This window comes from Eucyclogobius newberryi, unplaced genomic scaffold (assembly GCF_026437365.1).
Source record: "Eucyclogobius newberryi isolate DKJ021-1_F unplaced genomic scaffold, fEucNew1.0.hap1 SCAF_20, whole genome shotgun sequence".
Classification (NCBI taxonomy): domain Eukaryota; kingdom Metazoa; phylum Chordata; class Actinopteri; order Gobiiformes; family Gobiidae; genus Eucyclogobius; species Eucyclogobius newberryi.
Window position 1 is genome coordinate 8,703,982 of NW_027315835.1, and position 25,292 is coordinate 8,729,273.

The 25,292-nt window shown below is 38.5% G+C and overlaps 2 protein-coding genes across 3 annotated transcripts in view; both read right to left on the bottom strand.

Annotated features, from left to right (window-relative positions):
* Positions 1-2,291: 2,291 nt before the first annotated feature.
* On the bottom strand, positions 2,292-3,943 carry LOC140369483 (uncharacterized). Its single transcript, XM_072456828.1, has one exon. The coding sequence runs from the start codon at positions 3,906-3,908 to the stop codon at positions 2,292-2,294; it is 1,617 nt and encodes a 538-aa protein (XP_072312929.1). The 5' UTR covers positions 3,909-3,943.
* Positions 3,944-7,537: 3,594 nt separating this feature from the next.
* Positions 7,538-25,292, bottom strand: part of LOC140368636 (adenosine kinase-like) — a 256,046-nt gene continuing 238,291 nt past the window's right edge. For both annotated transcript variants that reach the window (XM_072455627.1, XM_072455628.1), the window contains exons 10-11: positions 7,916-8,002; positions 7,538-7,799 (exon numbers count right to left, since the gene is read on the bottom strand). In XM_072455627.1, the coding sequence (XP_072311728.1) occupies positions 7,675-7,799; positions 7,916-8,002 (212 nt within the window). In that variant the 3' untranslated portion in view covers positions 7,538-7,674. The remainder of the gene's footprint in view (positions 7,800-7,915; positions 8,003-25,292) is intronic.

Here is a 25,292-nt window from a genome sequence, read left to right on the forward strand (position 1 = left end):
AGCAGCTTGAGAGTTCACTTTTATAAGATGTGGACAAAATGGAATAAATTAAGAAAAAGTCCAACGTCATGGGACGCCCTAAGCGTAAGTTAGGCTAAAAACTAACTTTAATGAGCCTCATCATTATTCACATTTGTGGAATCTTGTGAGGCTCAAATGATAGGAAAATGTTCTGTTTTCACCTACCCCCTATCCCCACCCACATCCCTGTACTAGTTGATATTTAGAGTTGCACATATATATTGTTATAGGAAAAATAAATGGATAAGAGGAGGTAATTTTGTTTTGACAGACGAAGAGTGGGACAGTGTGTGTACATCTCAAAGAATCACAAAATCACATTTTTGGAGGGAATTTTGCCGGAGGGGAGGGAGTTTCTTCATAACGTCAAGACAAACTGCTCACTATTCACAAGGTAATTCTAACTGCTAGAGAAACTGTGGTTGCCAGGTGCCTCACCATCACCATTTTTTGAGACTGTCCTGTTGCTCATTGGACTGAGGTCTGTAAAGCACTACAGACTTTGACACCATCACACCTGATTTCAGAACGATGTATTTGGGGCTAAAACATTCTGCTATACACAATAAATGTATACCTCAGGCAGCAGGAAAGACGGCAACCTTCTTACTGAGAGGCCATGCCCCCTACAAACGTTATAACAAGGTTGAAAGCCCCAAAAAGTTAATTTAGCTGAATATGTGTCCTTGAAGCCAAAAGCAACACCAACAGAAAAAAAACATGCTAAAAGTTACAAAATATTTTTTTTTCAGTGCCGGAGCGAGGGGCTCTGTGGGCGGGATTGCCCCTCTGTCCCTCTCACAGGCCACGGATGTGTCCAAAATTGATTAGCATGATGGAACCACGAGCTGATTAAATAATGCGAGGAGACACACCACCAGCGCCTCGTTAGTATTCGACTCTTGCTTCAATTCAACTCACACAAATAGAGACAAAACAATTTGGAGGAACTTCAAGTGCATGAGACAGGTTTTTATGTTTTTTTTTTAAATTCAATACAAATTAAAACAAAATAAACAACAAGACAAAGAAGAGTAGTACTTTATAAATAGTCTGGCATATGTTCCCTATTGTAGCCACCCATTTGTTCCAATGTACCGGAAATGCCCATTTCAGTTATAACAGTCTCCTCCTTTTCACCCGTCTATTGTTGAAATGCCAAATCAAATTCAGAAATGTATGTAGTTTTGAGATGATTCCCCAAGAAAGTTATGACATTTATGTTCATGTCTCTTTTTGACCATTCACTGCCTCTTTTGGTAAAAATGTGAAGGCAAGACACTCTCTCGGTGACAAAATCTGGCGTTGCTTGCCAGGATGCAGTGATGGTTGAACTGAGTTTGGAGCTTTTCATTTTTCACTACTGGACACAAATGAAACAGCATTGGCCCTAAAGAGGACCAGCGAAACCCAAACCACCGTGACCCGGCTCTGACCACACATCAGTGCTGTGTTTTCGTATTCCGCCACCTCTATGGCTAACGAAAACAAACTCAGAGACTTGGTCCTGCAGCTACAGGCAGAAAATGCATGATTGCAAGCTGCTGCTGCTGTTAGCATCGCTAGTCTGGTTCAGCTAACCCAGTCCCTGTTAATGATTGTCCAGCTGGCTCATCAAATGCTTTTTCCAGTGAGTGTGTAGCGGTTACTGTACATCCCAAGAGAATGGTGATGCCCACTCTTTAGGGGAACCTCTGGGATACCAATCGATGACTGGCTTGATGAAATGAGGGCTACAAGAATAACCTGGCAACTGGATATTGTTCTGAGTTGTTTTGGAAAGGAGACCCTCAAGCTGAAGCTGGGCATATGTAATGGCGCTTTGTAGATTGTTTTGCCGAGCTTGCCTTCCCTTTGCACAAGGTTGTTGCAAACCTGGCCGAGAAGAAGAGTCGGCGTGGCTACGGAGTGTTCCTGAGAGAAGCATGGACCCCGCAGTGTGACGAAGGCTTCAAAAGATTCAAAGTAAGGTTGGCGTCCTCCCCTGTGTTTGCACATGCCAATGCTAACACTCTCTTTGTTATAGAAGTGGATGCCGGCCACGAAGGCCTGGGAGAGGCTCTGTCACAAGAACAAGTCTCTTGTTGAGAATTCTTTTTGTGTTTTCCCCCAATGCATTTGCAGATCTTCAGATTCAATCTTTAGTGTTATCAATATTAAATCTACCACATAATACAAGCAAAGGAATCTTAAATTTAATGGGAATCTAGACTATCTACACTTCTGCACACAGCACGTAGCTCATGCTGCAATCTTGTGGGAAAAGTAGCTTAACGAAAACGTGGCTTTTTGGTAGCAGTCTTGACCGTTGCAGTCTTGACCGGCGCAGTCTTGACCGTTGCAGTGTTGACCGGTGCAGTCTTGACCGGCGCAGTCTTTATGGTTGCAGTGGTTATTGATTCAGTGTTGACCGGTGCAGTGTTGTTCACTGTACTTTTGACAGGTCTCTGCTGAGAGGCCTTTTTCGCCGCTTCTTGTTTCAATTTGTTAGTGTTGTAATAGAAGATGAATTCTTTTTTGGTATTCCACATATTGTCATACATCTGCTTCTTCTCCCTTTGGTGAAGGATTTCAATTCTTTCAGAACGCTCTATTTTGTCCTTGAGCAATTGGCTCAACAGTTTATTGGCATTTTCAACATCCTGTTCCACCTTCAGCTTGTTGTGACCATGGTCAAAATGTCCGATCATGGCTGTGACTTTAGCTTTAAGGCTCCTTGGCTCTTCGAGTACGGACTTACAGTCTTGTAAATTGACCACAATGTCATGCCACTTGTGCTCCAGAGCCTTGTAGCGCTCTTTCTCTGCGATGAGGTTCTGCTTCAAAGTTTTTTGACGACAATGTAGGTTCTCATTCCTGTCTTTTAAGGTGCGCGTTTTAATATCAGATAACTTTAGCTGATCTTTCATGTAATCATTCTCCTCTTCACTAATCTTAAGTATTGCATTTGTACGTTGGAGTTTAGCTTCAAGCAAGGTGCACTTAGCCTCTGTCTCCTTCAGTTGCTTGCGCAACTCTTCCCTTTGCTTGTGCATCTCTTTCTTTTCTCTAATGAATCTAGACATTTCATCGTTTTTCTCTTCGTTAAGCTTTTTTCCTTCTTTGTCCAATGAAACAATTTTTTCATTATCTTTTTGTATCTCCACATTAAGTTCATCAATTTTTTTTTTTAAAGCCCAAACATCTTTTTCCAAACTTTCATTTTTTTTTTCTTGTTCTTTTTCCAACAACTCCTTCTCGCCAGGTGGTTTTTCCAGTTCCTTAATTCTCTTGGACAGTTCAGCGATCTTCTCATCCTTTTCATCAATTAACTTTGTGAAGGTTTCACTTATCTTCTCCAATTCTTCAGATTTCTCCATCAGTTTTAGAACACTATCACTTTTGAGCCTTTTAATATTGTCCTCCAGTTTTTTCATACTGGAAGAGTAAACCTGGTCCTGTTCGGATATCTTCTCATTAAATTCGTTCGCCTGATTTGTAAGTTGACTTGAAGCTTTCTTTTCCATTTCTTCTTTTTTCTTTTTTTTTTCAAACTCGAAGAGCAAAATCTTCTTTTTTGCATTGGCCAACTTGTTCCTGAGCTCCATGGCCAGATCAAAGGCTGAGTCGCATTTCTTTTGCAGCCTCATAGTTTCGGACTTGTAGGCGCTAAGTTCACTTTTGAGCGATGCCACCACCTTAGCCTGGTCACTAGCCTTATACGCCTCCAGCTCACTCCATTGCTCACGCATAATGTTCTCCAACTCCTTGTTTCGAGAAGTCATAAAATCTTGTTCTCTCCCCGCTTTCCATTTCAAGTACTCCTTGGTACTAACTTCAGGTTTTGTAGGGACCTTTCTGTTGAAATGGTTCATTGTAGGGTCTTTTCTGATGAAATACTCCGGCATTGTCGGGAATTCCTTGTGGGAAGTGATTCTCCCACCTTGTAATGTTTTTTAAGTCTCTATTGACCTTATTCTGCACCGCCCACTCTGCTCTGCTCTGTACTGCGGTTGTAATCTCACTTCAGGTCCAGCGGAAACTCTATTGGTTTAAATGGAGATTGAGGGAAAAGTCTTGCCGCTAAAATATGCTATAGGTAGTTTGATTTGTGTAAAATGTCATGAAAAAATGCATTTACTGCAACCAACTGTAGTTTTACGTCTTCAAAGTATGTGTTTTACGTTATGCCATGAAAAAAAAGAGAGAGAGAAAGAGAGTTAAAAAGAGTGAGAGAAGGAGAGAAGAGAGAGAGCCTTGTTTGCTGTGTTGTTGTTGTTGTTGTTGTGTTGCTTTTAATGGCGGTTGGCAGCCAACTGAAAAGGTGCATTTACCGCCACCCACTGTAGATGTACGGCTTCTGTAGCTTCAAAGTTTGTGTTTTACGCTATACCATTAAAAAAAAGAGAGAGAAAGAGAGAGAATGAAGGAGGGAAAGAGTATAGTTGTTGTTGTTGTTGTTTTATGGCGGTTGGTATCCAAGTATTACATTACCGCCAGACTTTATTTATTTTAAAATGCAATTGCTTGGAATATAAGCAGTTGGAAAGAGAGTATACACAGTATACCTGTGACATCTTAAGGTTTGGCCCTGTGTGACATCACACGTTGCTTTGGAGACGGAACAAACAGGCTAAGCATGAGGTCATGGTTTATGTTTGCGTGACATCACACCATTTTAGAATTTCTGGCTCTGGGTTTAAAAAAAAAAAGCAGCTAAAGACACTTATTTAGACAAGGTTTCTAGCAGGAAGCGCAAGTATTTGACACACTGTAGAAGTCACGTCAGTGGACTGTGGACACAGTGGACTGTGGACACAGTGGACCACAGTGGACTGTGGACACAGTGGACCACAGTGGACTGTGGACACAGTGGACCACAGTGGACACAGTGGACCACAGTGGACTGTGGACACAGTGGACTGTGGACACAGTGGACTGTGGACACAGTGGACCACAGTGGACACAGTGGACCACAGTGGACTGTGGACACAGTGGACCACAGTGGACACAGTGGACCACAGTGGACTGTGGACACAGTGGACTGTGGACACAGTGGACCACAGTGGACACAGTGGACACAGTGGACTGTGGACACAGTGGACCACAGTGGACTGTGGACACAGTGGAGAAATGAATCTAATGAGGAAGTGAATCTAGACGCAGCGACGCTCACACGTGGAGCGCGGGCATGCAATAAGGATTAGTTAGTATTTGGACGGGAGACCGCTGGAACACCTTAGTGTCCTTAGGCGAGACACTTCACCCACAATGTCTAGTAAAGCACTTTGAGTGCCTTGAAGGTGGAAAAGCAATATATAAATACATTATAATAAGGATGATAGTAAAAAATTGGGACTGTCGCCATAGCAACCAATATTTTGAAAGAAAATATTATATATGAATGGTGGAACATGAAGCTGAAACAGGAGCTTGGGATTGAATGTCACAAACGTATTGTGTTTGTAGCCTCAATGATGCTAATTCGTTAATTTACCTATTAACTATTTAATTTCTTTACTACCCAGAAACGCTAAAATATTGGTCAGTTGTAGCCATTCATTTAAGTTTAAGTAAGACTTGAGCAAAGAAAGTTTCATATTGTAACTTTTGGATAAACACAAAATCACGATTGCAAATTCTGTAATAAAAAAACACTTCTGTCAGTTAACCTCAGTGTTTCTCTGAACTGATGTTTGCTGAGGTTTAGAAGCAATTCAATCTTGTGTATCCACGGCGTAGTTTGGCTTTGTATGTGCTGATGTGGTAAGAGAGCTTTATGTGCATTTGTGCAGAAGTATTTGGGCTTGCACGGATCCAATTCTGACACAAATTTGGTTCTGACGTAATACTCTGAATTGGGAAATCACAGTCATATTCACATTTAGAAAGTGGCAGCGATTGGCAACCCATAAGTTTCCTTTTCCCCCTCAAATATTAGATGAAATTAAACACAAAAAATGAAAACGAGTCGCAACAAAGTGCAACAGATCGCAAAAGATTTAAGGTTTACTCTCCTCCACCGACACGGCTAATGGTATTCATAAAATGCCAACAACAAAAAAGAGTGAAAATCTTGCAGTTTTAATAGTCCAGGTTGTGTTTGGATATAATTTCAATGGACTTTCAATAATAGGAATTAAACACACTATTTATTGGCAAATGTGCAAACACTATAACAAAGCGGGGGACAGAAGTGGGGTATTTATGTGTTTGGAGCGAAGCGGGACACAGATGGACACGGGACGACGGATTAGATGAAAAAGACAAGTTTGGACGTTTGATGTTTAATTCTTGGCTCCAAATGCAAAGCTCCATAACGTGTCGTAACGGCAGCCAATTAACGCTGCTTTTATAGAAATAGTGCTTTTAACATTTTAAACGCTGGCAATGGGTTATTATTGCAAATAGGTGTCATTCAGAGGCATTATTTTACTCAGAAATGTATTTATTGAAGGTTGATTGATGCCTAAAACTTGAAAAACGTACAGTAACAGCGCAAAGGTTTCAATGGTTAAACAAATATAGAAGGTAAGTATATTCATGGGCCAAGGATATTTTGTTTAAAAAATATTATTTTTTAAACAAAAAGTAGGAAAAAAATAGTGGGCCCAGTACTAGTATGGTCCTTGCTATCCAGGTTGTGGACATAGCATTTTAAGATTAAACCCATGCATATTTTATCTTTATAAAGGTCAAAAGTCATGAAAAAATGATCTATATTTTACAACCGTTTCTAGCTGTTTAAACATTACTTTTTTTTGGAGTAATGTTGTAAATTATCATCTTTTATTTACACAGATCACAGTTTAGACATTGCTATTATTGATGACTCTGCATACAGCAAAAATCATGACATTTTTATTGATTTATCATATTACTCACATAATTAACCACTATTGACTAACTTCAGCAAAGGCTAGCTCTAGACTCAATTTACTGAATAAGAATCTATAGTCTAGTTGCGAGAGGTATATAGTATAATATGTTTTATTTAATCTGGCATCACAGTAAATTAAGTGATTGAAGCATTGATTAAACATGCTTATTGAGGCAAAGTAGTTAAACATCCACAGGTTTTATTTTGTTTACAATAGGTCATAGCACCAAGCATCGGTGTAGCACTTTAATAGTTCCTGTGTCAATAACGCAAGACAATTTCATTTATTTACCCCCGTCAGAAACGCTTAAAACGTTTTCTGTCAGTTGTAGCCTTAGTTTGCGATTCAATTAAGTTTAAGAGCGATCGCGTGGAAAGTGTAATATTGTTATTTTACACTTAAAGTTCATCTCAGTGTTTCTCTGCCCTGATCTTTTTGCACAGGTTTACAAGCCATTAAAAGGTATATTTAACGTAAAACATTGATTTTTTTACGCAAATTGAGAAATCACAGTCATATTAGCGTTCAGGAAAGGGACTAGCTTGAGCTTATCTTTTGATCAAATATTACAAGAAATGAACCAAAAGAAAACAGCAGAAGTAAAACTATAAATTGTGCGTTTGTTGCGGGCTGTAAACTCTAAGGCGGATGTATCGTTTTTACCTCGATCTCTGGTTGAAAACACATCCGGACACGTGGAGTTCCCTGGCAATAGCGTTAGTTCACAGTAAATACAAAGTTAAGTATATATTTGCCCGTTAAGCAGACAGTTTCTTTGGGGCTAAAATGGAGATCATTGGTAGTTGGGTTTTTCCGGGAAGGTGCAGCCGACCCGCCTTATGATGACGTTAGCCGCGTAATGTCCCGCGCGAATGCATTCCTCCAAAGACTGCTCCTGCACCAGCGCCGAAAGGAAGCCTACAGAGTCAAGTTGGGATATGTTGCGGTTTCTCCAGTTGTTTAGAATCAAAAGGTACAAAAACACAGATTTGACTATCTATTTCTTCTTCTTTTTAAAAAAAAAATGAAATTACCTCCGACGAAAGCGTCCCCGGCTCCGTTTGTGTCCACGATGTCGTTTTGGTCGATGTCCAGAACAGGAAACACGGTGGCTCTGTCGCCTGTGGACAGAGAACACGTGTAACAGGTCAGAACCAGAGAGTTTAGGTCGTTTAGTTTAGTTTTAGTTAGTTTAGTTTCATTTTTTTAGTTTTTAAATCAGAGTGCACATTTCCTAGCTACCGCAGAATCAATAAGATAAGATAACCTTTATTTGTCCCACAATGGGGAAATTCCAGCGTTGCAACACAGATTAGGCACAGAAACAGATTAAGTAATAAGCATAGTCGTAAAAAACTGAAAAAAACTCTCATAAAAAAACTCTTATACTTGTTGACGATGGTTTCAATGGCGGTTTCCTGTTGCTTCCTGCTGCTAATCGCTAACTGGAGCGGATCTCATTGATAGAAGGTTCCTGATTGGTTATTTTTGTTCATATCTTTATTTACTAAGGCAATGACAAAATAAAACAGCAGGATCAAGTGGAGAAATGTAAAACGAATGTGTTGAATCCAGAATGACGAGTCTGACAGCAGATGTGTCCATAGAAAGTGAACAGGAGCCAATGCTGCTTATATATGTAGTGATATGGGCGTGTCCCTGTGACATCAGGTTTCTATTGGCCCTTTAAAAGCTTGTAAACAAAGAAACTTATTATTAATTACATATTTCTTGATTTCATTGGAGGTTATGGTATATTTTAAGGAGGATTTTTTATTTCAACAAGACAAATACGTATGTCATTCTATCCATTAATGCACAAACTGGACAGCAGTACAAATACATAATATAAATGAAATATGATTAAATGAGATTGGACACAAAACACACTGACTATTAAGGACTGGACTGACATTATGATGGACATTCATAATATGGAAAAGAATTGACAAATTGGGACGTTTGTGTTTTAGTTCGTACCGTATTTTCCGGACTATAAGTCGCACGTTTTTTCATAGTTTTGGCCGGGGTGCGACTTATACTTATATACTTATATACTTATACTCTGGAGCGACTTATATGTGATATTATTTGTTATTTTCACACTTGCAACCGCATTTCATACTCCAGTGCAACTTATATGTTTTTTCTTCTCTATTATGCATTTTTTGGCTGATGCGACTTATACTCCAGTGCGACTTATAGTCCAGAAAATACGGTCGTTCATCTTTTAATTTATATTTGTCATTCTCTTTTTTCTTCTTCTCATTTTTCTCCTTTCTTTCATGTTGGTTTATTTTTTGTTCAACGTTCATCATGAAGTTGAAAAATTTGAAAAAAATCTTAATGAAAAAAATAAATAAAACGGGATTAAACGTGTTTGTTTTTATGCCTTTCCTTTGGTATATATAGTATCACGCGCGAGTCTGAAACAGCGCTAATGCCGTGCTAATTAAACGTGGTTGAAGCGCCTGTTCACTGCTGCTCCGTGTAATTGTGCTTTGAAGACATCAGTGACGTGCTAATGAGATGTCAGTGCAGCCGACAGCTCTTTTAATCAATGCACTTTTCCCACCAGCCCATCCCGGCGTTACTGACACGCCATCAAATGCTGTCTATCAAGGCCACAAAAAACAACAACACAAAATAATACAAAAGACATCATCGCTTTGGAGTTCAAACCCAGCGAAATGAGACCGGTAATTTATGATATGCGAAGCTGGAACGTTTGTTCTCCGAAGACGGGGTAAGAAACTGTTGACAAGGATATTAATTAGTTAACTAGGAAAACGTCGTCGCTGTTGGTAAAATGCGTTCACACTTCTTACGGAAACTAATTACTACAACTACTACTACAACAACTGCTGATATACAGTATATTTGAGGTTAATGCTGCTGTACCAACACTACTGTACGAAAATGTTGCTTTGTTTTTAGCAACAAGTGTAACAAAGTTTATTTCTACCGTCAAAACAATCATACTTTTCGTATTATTACTACAATTACACACACTGCTATATACTTTTTACACATGTACTGTCTGTCCACATGTTCTTCAGACGGATTAAAGCGAAGACATAAAGAAAACAAATCAAAAGCTAATTTCAGGGACTACTACAACTTCTATTACTACTACGACTTATTTTTATTACTACTATTACGACTTCTATTACTACAACTACAACTACCACTACGACTTCTATTACTATTAATACGACTTCTCTTATAACTACTATTAATACTTCTATTACTAATACTACTACTACAACTTCTCTTAATACTACTATTACAACAACTACTACAGCTTCTATTATTACTACTATTACGACTTCTATTACAACAACTACTACAACTTCTATTATTACTACTATTACGACTTCTATTACTACTACAAATTCTATTACTACTACTACTTCTATTACTATTAATACGACTTCTCTCATAACTATTAATACTTCTATTACTATTACTACTACTACAACTTCTCTTAATACTACATTACAACTTCTGTTACAACAACTACTACTACTACGACTTCTATTTCTATTAATACTTCTATTACTATTACTAATACTACAACAACAACTACAACTTCTATTATTTACTACTATTACGACTTCTATTACAACTAGTATTACGACATCTATTACTACTACAACTTCTATTACTATTACTACTACTACAACTTCTATCATTACTACTATTACGACATCTATTACTACTACAACTTCTATTACTATTACTACTACTACAACTTCTATCATTACTACTATTACGACATCTATTACTACTACAACACTACTATGACTTGTAATACTACTACCGCGACTTGTAATACTACTACTATGACTTCTATTACTACTACAACTTCTATTACTATTACTACTCCTACAACTTCTAATATTACAACTATTACAACTTATAATTACAACTACTACGACTCCTATTACTACTACTGTTACTACGACCTCTGTGTTATCAAACTACTTATTATCAGCTGCACATATTTCTTCAAACGGGATTACTACTACTACTACTACTACTACTACTACTACTACTACTACTACTACTACTACTACTACACGGTTTTGCCAAGATGTACAACCATAGTACAACTCCCCGCCCCACTACAATAATCAGCGGCATATATTCTTCAAAAGGATTAAAGGGACTCCATAAAGGTGACTGTAAAGCGCAGGGCGACGCTAAATCAGCAGCTTATGTCAGAAACGGTGGGAAACGCGGCCGAGACGTTACTTCAAAGGCAGGAGGAGGGTCCGGGATCACAGAGGTGCGGTGGACACAACGCCGACCTTTGGATAAAAGCAGAGCCGGGCTGACAGGAGCGAGGCTGGGGGGTCAGGAGAGCCACTAACGAGAACGAGGCTCTTTCTAATTACAGGTATAAACCACAGCAGACAGGGCACCGGGACCAAAACAGGACTAAAGCACCGCGGAACCGTCTGTGGTGGGAGATGTTCTCGATATGCCTGGAGTATTTGACAGCGTGGCAGTAAACTTCTAGCCTTTACCGTATTTTCTGGACTGTAAGTCGCGCCGAAGTATAAGTCGCGCCAGCCAAAAAATGCTTAATAGAGAAGAAACAAACATATATAAGTTGCACTGGAGTATGAAATGCGGTTGCAAGAGTGAAAATAGTATACTGTATTTTCCGCACTATAAAGCGCACGTAAAAGTCTTTAATGTCCTCAAAAGCCGTCCGTGCGCTTAATAGTCCGGTGCGCATAATATATGGTTTATTTCTGGTTGTGCTTACTGACCGCGAAGATATTTTGTGTGGTACATGGTGTATAAAGAGGATTTGGGACACGAGACGCCGATGCGCGACTATATTTACAGTACTCTGGAACCGGAAGTCCCAACAACATATTTGCAAAGCATTCTGGGAATAGTAGTCTACCTGCACGCGGCACATGCAACACTTTGTCAAAACGTAAACAACATTTTCAGTCAGGCACAACGCAGACACCTACCGGTGATGGCCCAAGATGACTGCTGCCTAGAGACCATTAGAACTCTTATATTATCGCGCTTACGGGCTAAACTATCAGTCAACTGTGGGAATCAAAAGGCCGGAATCATCACTGAACTGCCGCGTGGATCCGAGATGCGGGATCACATGACCAAAGAGATTTTAGCACGGAGCACTATCGGCGTTTTAGCTGGTTTTACCATTATGCGCCCCAGCAAACATTAAACCCGGAAACGGGACGTAAACAATCTGGTCATAGCTATGCGGGGTGTACTTCGGCGCATTTGAAGGATTTGATGACGAGGAATGAACTGAAAAAGTGAGTGTATTGTGATGTATTTTACGTGTTGCAACTGAACGAGGCTGGTAGTTGTTGTGAATACGCTAACGTGTCTGTTAGCGATAGCAGAGTGTGTTTTGATGTTGAACAATGTTGATCTGAATGAGTTGAACGCGTTTCATAAAGCTCAGCTGACTCTGACTTATCCGTCTGTTTTGTTTATCTTATGCGCTTTATCGTCCGGTGCGCTTTATTTATGGACCAGTACACATGGTACACAGATAGCTGATGGTGCGCTTAATAATCCGGTGTGCTTTTTCGTGCGCAAAATACGGTATGTAAAGTATATGTATAAGTATAAGTCGCACCCTAGCCAAAACTATGAAAAAATGTGCGACTTATAGTGCGGAAAATACGGTATTTCAGTAGTGTTTTTATTGTTAAACACACCTTAAAGTGCCCATGACAGGCTTTTACAAGTTTCTAATTTTTACCTTTTTTCTGTGTATTTATACCTGTTGTAGATATCAATTATAGTTTTACACCAATCGAGCAGGTATTTGTGGAGAAAACGTTTTTAAAAATCTGTACAAAACGACAGGAAGTGACATCACACTAGGTACACTCATACCAGTCAAAGTTTATGCAGAATTTACACAAAAGAAGCTACTTTTTTGACGTTAATTCAACAAAATAAAGTCATATATTTGTATTTGTCAAATTAAAACAATTGTGACGTTAGATGAGTTTTTGCCCAGTGTTGCTGGGTAATTTCCTACTGTGACGTCATCAATTACAAACAGGAAGTAACATTATGAACCTAAAAATGTGCTATTCTGTGACAACCTTTTTATAATTTTCTAGCAACATTTTAAATACATAAATCTAAACTGTGGTTTAGTTGTCGGTCAACATGTCATAGGCACTTTAAAACAAGTGTGAGCGCTTCGCTGGGTCAAAAAATGGTAAGAAAACCAGTGAAAAGTCAAATGCTGTGGATAAGTTATAAGCTATAATAGTGTGGAACATTCTAAGCAAAACTATAACATCTCCATGGAGACAACTCTTCACCAGAAACGTTAAATAGTGCACTTTAAATGTTTACGTTGGAAAGTGAATGTAATCAAATATTTACTGTCCATATGTCAGTTTTAACGCATCATCAAAAATGTTCAAATCACATATGGGTTTTACTGAGAACAACTGCTTTGTATTTATTCATTCACAAATTCAAACACCTTTATATGTTGTAAATTGGTTTTGGATTTGTTATCTTTGGTCCAAATAAGCAAACAAAAAACCAAACAATTAACAACAATTAGTGGCACTCGCACACAATATCTGTAGACTTGTTATTTTTTATTTCAAATACAGGAAAAAGCTTGAAATGGATTTGATTAGCCCTGAGTTAAGGCTGATCAACGACTTATTTTGTTGAATTAAAATGACAGAAAGAGACAGAACGTGCTCCCTCATTTAAACCAGATGAAAACGTGTTAATAATAGAGTTTGGAGAACACGCCATGGCGTGGAACCAAGAGCTGTTAGCACTTTTGTTAGCTTAGCGCCAAAACAATAGAGTTCACGATCCTGAATGAAACAGACAAAAGCAAAACACGGCGCTGAATACAAAGGTGTCACATTAATGACAGCAACAAAGCCACAATGACAACATGTTTTTAGCACAAATGTCATTCAATATCAGACTACTATTACTACTACTTATTATAACCTATTACTACTACTTATTACTACTACTTATTGTATCCTATTACTACTTCTACTACTCCCATTTCTTACAACCTACTCCTACTTCTACTACTACTACTACTACTCCTACTTATTACAACCTATTACTACTACTCCTACTTCTACTACTCCTATTTATTACAACCTATTCCTACTTCTACTACTACTACTACTCCTACTACTCCTACTTATTACAACCTATTACTACTATTTCTACTTCTACTACTCCTATTTATTACAACCTACTCCTACTCCTACTACTTATTACAAACTATTACTACAACTTATTACAACTACTCCGACTTCTACTACTACTACATATTACTATTACTCCTACTTATTACAACCTATTACTAATACTTATTACTACTACTACTTCTGATTACTATTATATTTAACAAAGCAACAGTGAGAATATGTTTTTAGCACAAACATAATTCCATTTAAATTTGAGGCAAACAACCAAGCAAAAAACATTTCAACTGAAAAAAAAAAAAAAAAAAAAAAAAATCCAAGCCAATTTTGAAGTAGTGAGTACCGACGTTTTTTAAAGACCCAAATCTTTTCCTCTCTATTTTGTATTTCAGAAGCAGATTATAGGCAACACGCGCCAGAGCTTTTTGCATACAAGTGTTAGTCTGTTTTTTAATGAAACACAACAGTTTATCTAGATTATATATCATTATTTCAGAAGGGAAAACTTGTTATTCTGATTTTAAACCTTTGTTATTCATAACATTAAATATTGGACAGGATTTATTATCACAGAGTTCTTAGAATAAACAAATATAAGAATGAGTCAGTTTTTTTAACACTTCTTTGAAATGAACACACCCTAGAGATCCAAGTTAGAAACTGAGCTGCTCTTTTATGGAAAGAAAAATATTGTTATGATCATTTAAGTGATGGATGAGATCCTTATTTCAAACAATAACACATTTTCAAAAGTGAGAGTAAGAATATACTTAAAGGTCCTGTACATGTTTTTTGATGAGTTTATGACGATTTATAAGCACTTTTCAGAACCGTCGTACGCCAGAGCGGCAGGTTTGCAGTCACGGTTACACTAACACCGCACTTCCTGCTTTTCGGACAGTAAAATACTTAATCATCTGATTCAGACGGTCTCATTTTGACCCCGAGCTGCTGCTTTTACGACATACTGCACTGGGGCAAACGCATGGATACAGCCACTTCGCACCATTGGAATTCTGACGCAAACACACACCCTATATCACTACGCTGTTGACATCACCATAGCAACGGGTAAACTATTGAGATACTGTTAGGAGGGACTGTCTTAAACTAAAACAAACTAGATCACTGATTAATTCTTACTTACCGTATTTTAAGGTGCACTTGGAAGCCTTTAATTTCCTCAAAAAACGTCAGCGCGCCTTATAATCCAGTGCGACTTCGACCTCGAAACGATTTTGTGTGGTACACGTTTTGTTTATGCGCCTTATAGTCCGGTGCGCCTTATAGTGCAGAAAATACGGTATAATGTACATTTTGAGGGCCAGAAGAAGAAGTTTTCTCACTTTGCATCAATGGCAAATCATGTGTGTTTGAGTTAGGGCCGGGCAGTTAATGAGATAATGAGTTAGGGCCGGGCAGTTAATGAGATAATGAGTTAGGGCCGGGCAGTTAATGAGATAATGAGTTAGGGCCGGGCAGTTAATGAGATAATGAGTTAGGGCCGGGCAATTAATGAGATAATGAGTTAGGGCCGGGCAGTTAATGAGATAATGAGTTAGGGCCGGGCAGTTAAATGAGATAATGAGTTAGGGCCGGGCAGTTAATGAGATAATGAGTTAGGGCCGGGCAGTTAATGAGATAATGAGTTAGGGCCGGGCAGTTAATGAGATAATGAGTTAGGGCCGGGCAGTTAATGAGATAATGAGTTAGGGCCGGGCAGTTAATGAGATAATGAGTTAGGGCCGGGCAATTAATGAGATAATGAGTTAGGGCCGGGCAGTTAATGAGATAATGAGTTAGGGCCGGGCAGTTAAATGAGATAATGAGTTAGGGCCGGGCAGTTAATGAGATAATGAGTTAGGGCCGGGCAGTTAATGAGATAATGAGTTAGGGCCGGGCAGTTAATGAGATAATGAGTTAGGGCCGGGCAGTTAATGAGATAATGAGTTAGGGCCGGGCAGCTAATGAGATAATGAGTTAGGGCCGGGCAGTTAATGAGATAATGAGTTAGGGCCGGGCAGTTAATGAGATAATGAGTTAGGGCCGGGCAATTAATGAGATAATGAGTTAGGGCCGGGCAGTTAATTAGATAATGAGTTAGGGCCGGGCAATTCATGAGATAATGTATTAGGGCCGGGCAATTAAGATGAGATAATAAGTTAGGGCTGGGCAATTCATGAGATAATGAGTTAGGGCCGGGCAATTCATGAAATAATGAGTTAGGGCCGGGCAATTAATGAGATAATGAGTTAGGGCCGGGCAATTAATGAGATAATGAATTAGGGCCGGGCAATTAAGATGAGATAATGAGTTAGGGCCGGGCAATTAGGGCCGGGCAATTCATGAGATAATGAGTTAGGGCCGGGCAGATTCGGACATTTCTAATTGTCAATGATCAACTAATCGGTCATAGAGCATCTGGTTGGTGCAGGAGCAGAATTTGGAGACAGAAATGCGACTGTTTTTTGTATTAAACGTGAATGATTAAAAGTCTGCATTAATTATGTCCAGGAAATGTATATTAGCAGCCATTTTTGTGTGATTTTAAAGAGAAACATGAAAGTTTGATCGATCGGTGCGAGAAAAAAACGCAGCGTTGACGTTTTTTTTCTGCCAATCACCCGGCCCTCCGAAAATGTCAGTTTTCACCAACCCCTTAGCTCCGCCCTTATCCTTGTACTTAAATGTGATTCTATTCTGCAGTTTTGGGGTATGATCGAGTCGTTCTAGGTTAACATTTCATTCTACAGTGAACATAATGTAAAAATAATGATCTACACGTGCAATTGCATAATTTCTCTCTTTTCTTTTTTAATGTATTGCACATTTTTTCTCTTAACCTACAGGTGTCAAAAACGGTGGACAGCTTGTGCCTTTGCCGTCCAAATCTCCCAGGTTACACCCCGCGCGGAGCCACGGCAGCTGCGCGCGTCGGAAATAGAAGCCGCTAACCGCCCGTAAACACCCGCGCTCCGGAGGGCTCGCGCCGCCGCCGTCTCAAAACAACATCGCACCTGTCAACGCCACACAAGTTTGTTCAAGGGGGGAGAAAGTTTAGCCCGGGATTCCAGTTATTACAGTTTGATTGACACGTTAACTCGGGGTTGTTCGCTCCCCACGAATCCCCCGGCGTCTCAAACACGGAGCTCGGATATCTGTCACGGAAATGCAAATAAAACGGAGAAATGCAGCAGATGAATCTCCAAAGCCGTTGTTGTTATTGGCTGCACAACGTAAAGTGATATTATCATTTTAAATCAAATACCGTAATTTTTCTACATATATATGTTTTTTTCTTCTCTAGTATGCATTTTTTGGCTGGTGCGACTTATACTCCAGTGCGACTTATATGTGATATTATTTGTTATTTTCACACTTGCGACATATATATGTTTTTTTTCTTCTCTATTATGCATTTTTTGGCTGTTGCGACTTAGACTCTGGTGCCATTTATAGTCCGATGCCACTTATAGTCCAGAAAATACGGCAATCGATTTCTCCTTATGTCACGTAAATGTTGTGCTATGTAACCCTTCCGGCATCAGCTATTAAATGGTGTTAGTTAATTGTAAAACCTTTCACATAACGTCAAGACTTTCAGAAAAGTTACACAGTGCAGCTTTTTCTTCGCATTTTCGTTTTATTCACCCGTTTGTGAGATTGGCCTTTACAGAGGTTCAGTCTTTGTCCGTGTTTACGCCGCGCACAGTCATCTATGTGTAAATGTCCAGTTTAAATATGCGTGACAACAGTCGGTCGACAGGTAAAATAACAACACAGAATGAGTGGAACGCGCCCGTTCGTCTGTAAAGCTGTAATTGTCTGCTTTTGTTCTTCGCTCCTCATAACTCGCTCATTACGTGGCTTGAATGGCGGTGATTAAACTTAAGAAATTCCTTCAACGCCGCGTCGCTTTGAAACCGGTATCAATTAAGGGCTTTATTATTGGCTATTCTCTTGAACAATATCGAGGAACAAAGGGAGGAAAAGGAGAGAAATGTGAAACCCGCGGCAGGAGGAAAGACGCGAGGCCTTGGTTTGTCGCAGAGTGAACGACAAAGAGCATTTTCACTTCTGTTCTGATGGAATAACAAGGATTCAATTGTTTTGCAGCGACGACAGAGAAATACATGTGAAGTTATTCATGTGAAACAGAGACGGAACCGAATATTCTCACTTCAAATGAAGATAAACATCCTCCTATTGAAATACTACAAATAACTTCTTACATCCACTATTACTAGGTATTACAACCTATACTACTACTTATTACTACTACTCCAACTTCTACCACTACTTATTAGTACTACTTATTACTACTACTCCAACCTCTACCACTATTACTACTACTACTACTCCAGCTTCTACCACTATTTATAACTACTATTTATTACTACTACTCCAACTTCTACACTATTTATTACTACTACTCCAACTTCTACCACTATTTATTACTACTACTCCAACTTCTACCACTATTTATTACTACTACTACTCCTACTTATTAAAACATATTACTACTACTTATTACTACTACTCCAACTCCAACTTCTACCACTACTTATTACTACTTCTACTTATTACTACCTATTACTACTACTACTCCCTCCTACTTATTACAACATATTCCTACTACTATTACTATTACTACTCCTACTTATTACAACCTATTACTACTACTTATTACTACTACTACTATTACTACTCCTACTTATTACAACCTATTACTACTACTTATTACAACTACTACTACTACTACTTCTCCTACTTATTACAACCTATTACTACTACTTATTACTACTACTACTCCTACTTATTAAAACATATTACTTCTACTTATTACTACTACTACTCCAATGTATTACAAACTATTTCAACAACTACTACTACTACTACTATTACTACTTATTACAACAACAACTAATACTACTACTTATTACAACAACTACTACTACTACTACTTATTACAACAACTACTACTACTATTACTTATTACAACAACTAATACTACTACTGCTACAACTACTTATTACAACTACTACTACTACTACTACTACTACTACTACAACTACTACTACTACTACTACTACAACTACTACTACTTATTACAACTTACGACTACTACCACCATCACCTGCTCACTAGGACAAAAATGGTTATTTCTTTGAACATATATTAGAGAATTGTACCATTTATTCCTCAGACACCACATGCAGTATCAGTGGCACAATGTACTTCATAACGAGTATCCTTCACTCAAAACGTACAGGTTAATCTCACTTTGAACGTGAGTCTATTTGCAAAGTGAACAGCGATCGCGACTGGGTAATTATTTCCACTTAACCGCAGGCCCCGGCGTTGAATAATTAAACCGTCATTTAAAAGCATCTACTTCTGTGTCTCGTTTGCATCTAATTTCTCACTTTCGATTTGGTAATGTGGGAAAACTCAGACCTGGACTCCTTCCTGCTGATCCCTGTCCAACTTTTGAGTCTCGCGAAAGAACCCATTTCATTTCTTGGCAAGCGCTCCGAGGTTCAAATCCCTATCAGAATTACCATCTCGCAATAAAAAAAAGAAAAGGGGAAGGAGTACATGTGTGCGCGGTTAAGGTTAGAGTCAATATCCTTCCGTGGGGACTCCGAAAGAAAATATGTCAACGAACGGAGCCAAGAAAAATGGGAGGAGGTTCGCTTGGCGCTAATTGATTTTGTCTGAGGAGAGGAATGTAAACATCTTTGTCATTAAACAGGGAATTAAGATGGATTGGATGTGATGTCGAAAGGGAAAATCGACAAATCATTGTGTTCGGATACAGAAGTGAGGAGTATTATCTGGTGAAAGAAGACGTGTTCGTGCCGAGGGAATAGTCGCTGAAGCGTGAGGAGAAAACACCATTTACACCAGCGCATTTTCTTAGTAAAATTGTACTTCTCTGAGTAGTTTTCAGAGACCAAACTTGTGAGTTCAGTGATATATTCGTACATATTACATTGTTACAACAGTCATACTCCAGCTCCTCCACTGTAAGTAAATATAAAACAGGATTTGGCCAGATTCAGATCGGATTTTGTGTTTTTTTTATAATGTTTTGTCCTTCTAAATGCATCAATTATAAATCAGTTACTTGCAAACATCTTTCTGTGAGAAATATTCTTTTGATATAACAGTACTTTTACTGTAGTACACATTTGACTTCCCACTTATTTAGATGGATGATGGTTATATTGCATGTTCAGATGAGGCTAACCCAGAGGAATCTACTATTTCTACTACTATTTCTACTACTACTTCTACTACTACTACTACTACTACTACTACTACTACTACTACTACTATTACTACTAGTAGTAAGACATTTTTCTTACATGCATTACTATTACTATGTATTACAACCTATTACTACTACTTATTACTACTCCTCCAACTTCTACCACTACTTGTTACTACTCCTACTTTTTACAACCTATTACTACTACTACTACTCCTACTTATTACAACATATTACTACTACTACTCCCTCCTACTTTTCACAACCTAATACTACTACAACTACTACTCCTACTTATTACAACCTATTACTACTAATGCTTCTCCTACTTATTACAACCTATTACTACTACTTATTACTACTACTACTACTCCTACTTATTAAAACATATTACTTCTACTTATTACTACTACTACTCCAATGTATTACAACCTATTACAACAACTACTACTACTTATTACAACCACTACTACTACTACTGCTCTCTCTTCTTTCTCACACTTATTGTGCTTTATCTCCTATATTTTGTAAATATAGTTAGTATATTTTTTCTATTTTACTGTACGATAGGGACACGCGCTGGAATAGTTTTTTAATTCAACTGTTTTTGACTTTTTTCGGCTGGATTTGAGCGTTTTTCGTTGCGTTCGTTGGGTTGTTGTGACGTGAGCTAGCTCCGAGCGAGCCCACCAGCCCCCGCGCGCCCTCCGGCCGCGCTAAAGTACGGCGTGTCGTCGGTACACGTTTATATACACGTTTATATGAAAGAGGAACTTCACGAACGATCGGGACACGCACTGGAATCGCTTTAAATTAACTTGTTTTGACTTTATTCGGCTGGATTGAGTGTTTTCGTCGTGTCGTGGCGATGTGTTTTGGCTCTGAGTCCCCCGGCTCCGGCCCCGCCCCCCGGCCGGCGCCGTACCGCGTTTCCACAAAGGAGGAACTCATGAAACTGCGGACAACAGTCGTCTTACCCGGAGATCGTCACGTTATCCCGTCGCAATACTGACCTAACCTAATACTGATGTGCAATTCTGTCGTATGTGCAATTACTGTGAAATTCATGTGCAATCTATGTGCTGTCGTGACACATATTCATGTGCAATTACTGTCGGGATCACATGCAATGGTATTTATGTATTTATTTATATGTCTATGGGAGTTTTTATTTATAGGAGATCTTCTACTGAAAGTGTTTTTCAGACTTCCTATAAGTGATCTGTTCTTCTGTATCTACCTCTGTATCTACCTGCGTTGCACCAATGAAATTTCCCCATGTGGGACAATAAAGGAATATCTTATCTTATCTTATCTTACTACTACAACAACAACTACTACTACTTATTACAACTACTACTACTACTACTACGACTTTCTATGATAAATATTCTTTTGATATAACAGTACTTTTACTTTAGTACACATTTGACTTCCCACTTGTGGTCTGGATTATTTAGATGGATGATGGTTATATTGCATGTTCAGATGAGGCTAACCCAGAGGAATCTACTATTTCTACTACTACTACTACTACTACTACTACTACTACTACTACTACTACTACTAGTTTTAGTCGAGGTAAAGAAAAAGTCGTTTTTCTTGTGTCTCCCTGAAGTAGTTTGGAGCTCAGAGAATATTCATCAAGTCCTGATCAGTGATTAGAGCGAGGCCTGAGGACAAAGCATCATAGATCTGCAAACAACTGCCGTCTGGCCACAGAGAGCTCAATTAACTATTCAAGTAAGTGACTTTCAAGAGCTTCAACCGAGACGCCCAGATCCTAGGTCTACAGATCAGTTCGTTTAGGAGCAGAACAGAATGAATGTTTCCTTTAATAAATAGAATCTAAATCATATCTGAATTATACTTTTTCGTCATAAGGTCGATCTCAGCACTTCACAAAAAGTTGTGAGACGTGGCTAAAGCTATTATTGTATATTTATATCATTTTAAATTATGATATTCTGTTTATATTCATATTATACAATTTTATATAATTATTTTCTGTTTATATTTATATTATATAATTTCATACGATTATTTTCTGTTTATATTTATATTATATAATTGAATATGATTACTTTATGTTTTAATTCATATTATATAATTGTAGATGATTATATTATGTTTATATTTATATTATATCATTATATAATTATTTCATGTTTATATTGCGTTCTCTCTCGTCCAATCATTTCACTCTGAAGCGTTCCAGGAGGAAAAGAGATCTAGACCCATTTGAAGCTTTGGCAGTAGAAACACTTTTGTATCAATCCACTGCAATAAAGTATTTATTTCCAGTATTTAACTTTCATTTATTGAGGCAGGTCGACCTCAGTGAGTTTTACAGTCCAAAGTCCTCCATTTTTCACCTTCACTCAAATGTCTAAATATTTTACATTTATTTTTCGACACAATTTGAATGTCTTTTCAAAGTCGGAACCCAGTAACGATCTTCTGAACCGCGGCGGAATGAAACGGTATCAACGTGACATGTCTATTTGCGGGAAAACCCCCTCCCCTCCCCGTCCGTAATCACAGTAAAACGCTTCGACTCGCAGCGGCTGGATCAAACCGTGACAAATTGCAAACAAACGCCAGATCAAGTTTATTAGCCGCGCCGCCGCTGGGAAAATGGAAATCTTTAATTCCCTTTTTACGTTGACATTTATTTGGCGGGCGTGAAAAGTGATGTTCCCACACCTACAACAGACACGCGCGCATGACATTTCAGCATATTTGCCTTTGTTCACGACATCTGAAGCTCTTTGTTTTCTGTGTAATCTGCGTTCTGCGTGGAGCTGCAGCGATCAGCCAATACAATATGACCACTGACAGGTGAAGCTAATAGCATTTTTTATCTCTTTATCACTGCAATTCTCCAGGGGCCACAGCTAGTTTTCGAGTGTTAGACATTTCAGAGAGCTCGGGGGTCTATATAATATCAATCTATAGGTGTTCACTGTTTCTGAAATAGAAATATCCAAACTAAATCTGCTGGAAAAGACATACAATTATTATTATTACCCCTATTTTCCGGAGTATAAGTCGCACCAGCCAAAAAATGCATAATAGAGAAGAAAATAACACATATAAGTTGCACTGGAGTATGAAATGCGGTTGCAAGTGTGAAAATAACAAATAATATCACATATAAGTCACTCCGGAGTACAAGTATAAGTATATAAGTATAAGTCGCACCCCGGCCAAAACTATGAAAAAAGGTGCGACTTATAGTCCGGAAAATACGGTATTAAGAATTAAGTTGACAAATTTGCCATATCAATCCTATGACAAGTCCTTCAACTATCAATCGAGTCAGTAAATTTGAATTATTATCTTATTATTACCTTTAGATTTTGTGCATTATTTAACGTTTTGTCTTTCTAAATAATTCAATAAGTCCAAATTATAAATGGGATGTTACATGCAATTACTCACAATTGCTCTCACTTGAGTAATTACTGTCATGTATTTAACTTTTCTTTGTAAATGCCATACCGCTACACACTACATGCAAAGCAATAAGATCTCCATGGAAACAAGCAGGCTGTAGGCCCTCCACCAGAAAGTGTCTTTTAAGTACTTTAAACTGCCTGAATACTGCATAATATATTGCTTTTTAACAATGTGAACACCAGGCTTTTACCGGGAGGCATCGTACTCTGAAAGGTAAAATAGAAGTCTTGTCTAGCACAAAGACTCGTTTCATATTCACTCCTAAGATATTTCTTTTAAAGTAGCAATAAAAAAAAAAGAACTCAGCGTAATTCCACTTAACGAATGAACAATCTCTTCTGCCAATTAAACGCCTCTGTCCGCGGTCCAAGTGCGTTTGATTCATGTGGCGCTAATTGGAAATGTATATGGCGACGCTTGGACCGGGAGCTTCCTTTCACATCCAACAATGATCAGTGGGAAAAGGCAGCGCAGTGCCAGTGTTAATGATGTATTATTCAGACATGTCAAAAGCGGTTAGAGCGCGTTGTGCCGCCGCCGAGAAAACTGAATCAGCCTGTTTCAATTAGCTCTGTGGTTAAGGTGGCCACAAGGCAACGTAACATTTACAGCTCGCTCCAAAGACACTGCATTCTTCTGAGGGCAGAGGTGAAACGTGCAGAATATACTGTATTTATGCAATTTGATGTTGAGAATAATGTTATGAGCAAAAATGTTGTGGAGTAAATGGCAATGAAATCGATCCAAAATGAGTAAATACCGTATTTTCACAGTATAAGTATAAGTCGCACCAGCCCAAAAATGCATAATAGAGAAGGAAAAAACATATATAAGTCGCACTGGAGTATAAGTCGCATTTTTGGGGGAAATTTATTTGATAAAATCCAAGACCAAGAACAAACATTTCATCTTGAAATGCAGTTTAAAATAATAGCAGATGAGAGAACATGGTGAATAGGTGAACATATGCTAACGCTAATACCTTCAGCTACATGATGCACAGACAGAACTGTGGTCAGTGTCTGGTATGTTAACGTAACATATTAACAGTTATTCAGATAACTATAGCATGAAGAACATGCTAACAAGTTTACCAAAGCATCAGTTTTACCCCAAATCACTAAATCCACTGAATTCTTCTTCCGCTGTGTCACTTCTAAACAACTCCACAAACTCCAGAGGTAGAGGAAGTGCAGATTCTTCTTCTGCGTCACTTAGAGCCTAGAGCGCCCTCTTGTGGTTGTCAGTGTGAAAATAATCAACATGTGAAATGCAGTTGCCAGAATGAAAAATAATGAATAATATCACATATAAGTCGCTCTGGAGTATAAGTCGCACCCCGGCCAAAACTCTGACTTATAGTCCGGAAAATACGGTAAATGAATAATTCAACCTCTGCCTTTAGTAATTGTAAGTATTGGTAATTCTAAAAAAGTAAATACAAAAGAATGTCCCTCA

Excerpts from the sequence above, each read along its gene's own strand:
- LOC140369483 (XM_072456828.1), bottom strand. The coding sequence starts at position 3,908 with ATGCCGGAGTATTTCATCAGAAAAGACCCTACAATGAACCATTTCAAC.